General features: G+C 40.0%; 1 protein-coding gene across 2 annotated transcripts in view; it reads left to right on the top strand.

The window, feature by feature from the left end:
• Window positions 1-1377, top strand: part of LOC106808543 (SH3 domain-binding protein 5-like) — a 15057-nt gene that overhangs the window by 3804 nt on the left and 9876 nt on the right. For both annotated transcript variants that reach the window (XR_001393787.1, XM_014811304.1), the window contains exon 2: window positions 928-990. Coding sequence is in view for 1 of the 2 variants with exons in the window: in XM_014811304.1 (XP_014666790.1) it covers window positions 928-990 (63 nt within the window). In the remaining variant the exon portion in view is untranslated. The remainder of the gene's footprint in view (window positions 1-927; window positions 991-1377) is intronic.

Here is a 1377-nt window from a genome sequence, read left to right on the forward strand (position 1 = left end):
GTATGCGTTTCTTTCATAAACCTCCACTCTCGCTCTCGTCGGCCCAATCTTGCCGAAATGTACGTCCGGTAAATCGATTAAAAACGCGCTATACTGTTAAACTGGTTCCCTGTACGTCCGTTCACACATGTAGGTTCCACTAGAACACACAAGGTGTCCTCATTTAGGTAGAGAGACTGTTACGTAAATGTAGTAGTGCTATGACTGGGGCCATCCTTGCTGTCCCCCGACCCATGATTTTTTTAGTGGGTAGGTAGGTAGGTCTTTTTCTTTTTTTGTGAGGCATAATAGTTATTTTAAGTCTGTCCTCATGTTTGCCACACATGCTTTGTGTTTCAGTCTTAACTATAAGGAATGTAAAAAAAAAAAGGAACCCAAAATGAAAAAAAAAACTTGGGTCGCGGCTATTTTCGTGGGTTGGTCGGAGGACAGCAAACATATAATTTTTTAAGGATGGCATGGTGAATAAATTCTCGAGGTGTCGTGCGTCCATTAAGCCGAGATAGTTGCAAAGTTCAGAACGCGAAAAGTTTCCGTGAAAAAATTGGGGAAATTTTCGGTAATTTTAAGGCATTTTTCAGAAATATTTGGGAACTTCTATGTATATTTTAGAATCCTTTCGAATATTCGGTATGCCGATGTCGGAAACATGTGCGACCTTGCATTAGGGTTTTATAGGGTAGTTAAACAGTCGTGTGTCATCAGTGATCAGTCTTGATTGTTGCTAATTACATCATTACATACTAGTGCTTTGGGATTTCTGTCAGCTCATAAATCCTGAATTGCATTTTAGTCACAACACTGACAACAAACATTCAAACACAACCGGTATAGCCGTAGAAAAAAAGACTAATCAACGGATGAATGAATAAGTGCATCCAGTCGTTCTAGTGGTATTTACGTGAGCGCTATGTTTTCTGTTTGCAGGGTGAGCTAGAACGACTCAATTCAGCCACAACCGAGATCAATAGACTTGAGAAGGAAGTGGATGTGAGTATATCTATAGAAAACCCCGGATGTCAGTGCTTTTTTTTGAAAATCAATTCGAGACTGTGTTCCGTGTTGCTATTTATCTAGTGTTGCTATTTATCTATTCGTGCAGCCAACTATGGCTTAAAAAGAGCATGCACCAATTGTCAATGAGGGGAGCACAGGTCAACGACGATTGAGCATGGCAAAATGTAAATCTGTGTATATATTGATGAACTTTGCAATATTTCTAGTAATTTGTCGTTTTATGAAGTGCATTTCACCGGACAGTATTTGCACAAGGATCGCGAAACAATGATTGGATTGTTTGAACACGCTTAAGCCTGGCGCACATTGCCGAACATTTTCCCGAACAAATGTTCGTCCGAACAAATGTTTTTGTCTGGC

Source organism: Priapulus caudatus, unplaced genomic scaffold (genome assembly GCF_000485595.1).
Source record: "Priapulus caudatus unplaced genomic scaffold, Priapulus_caudatus-5.0.1 Scaffold284, whole genome shotgun sequence".
NCBI lineage: Eukaryota > Metazoa > Priapulida > Priapulimorpha > Priapulimorphida > Priapulidae > Priapulus > Priapulus caudatus.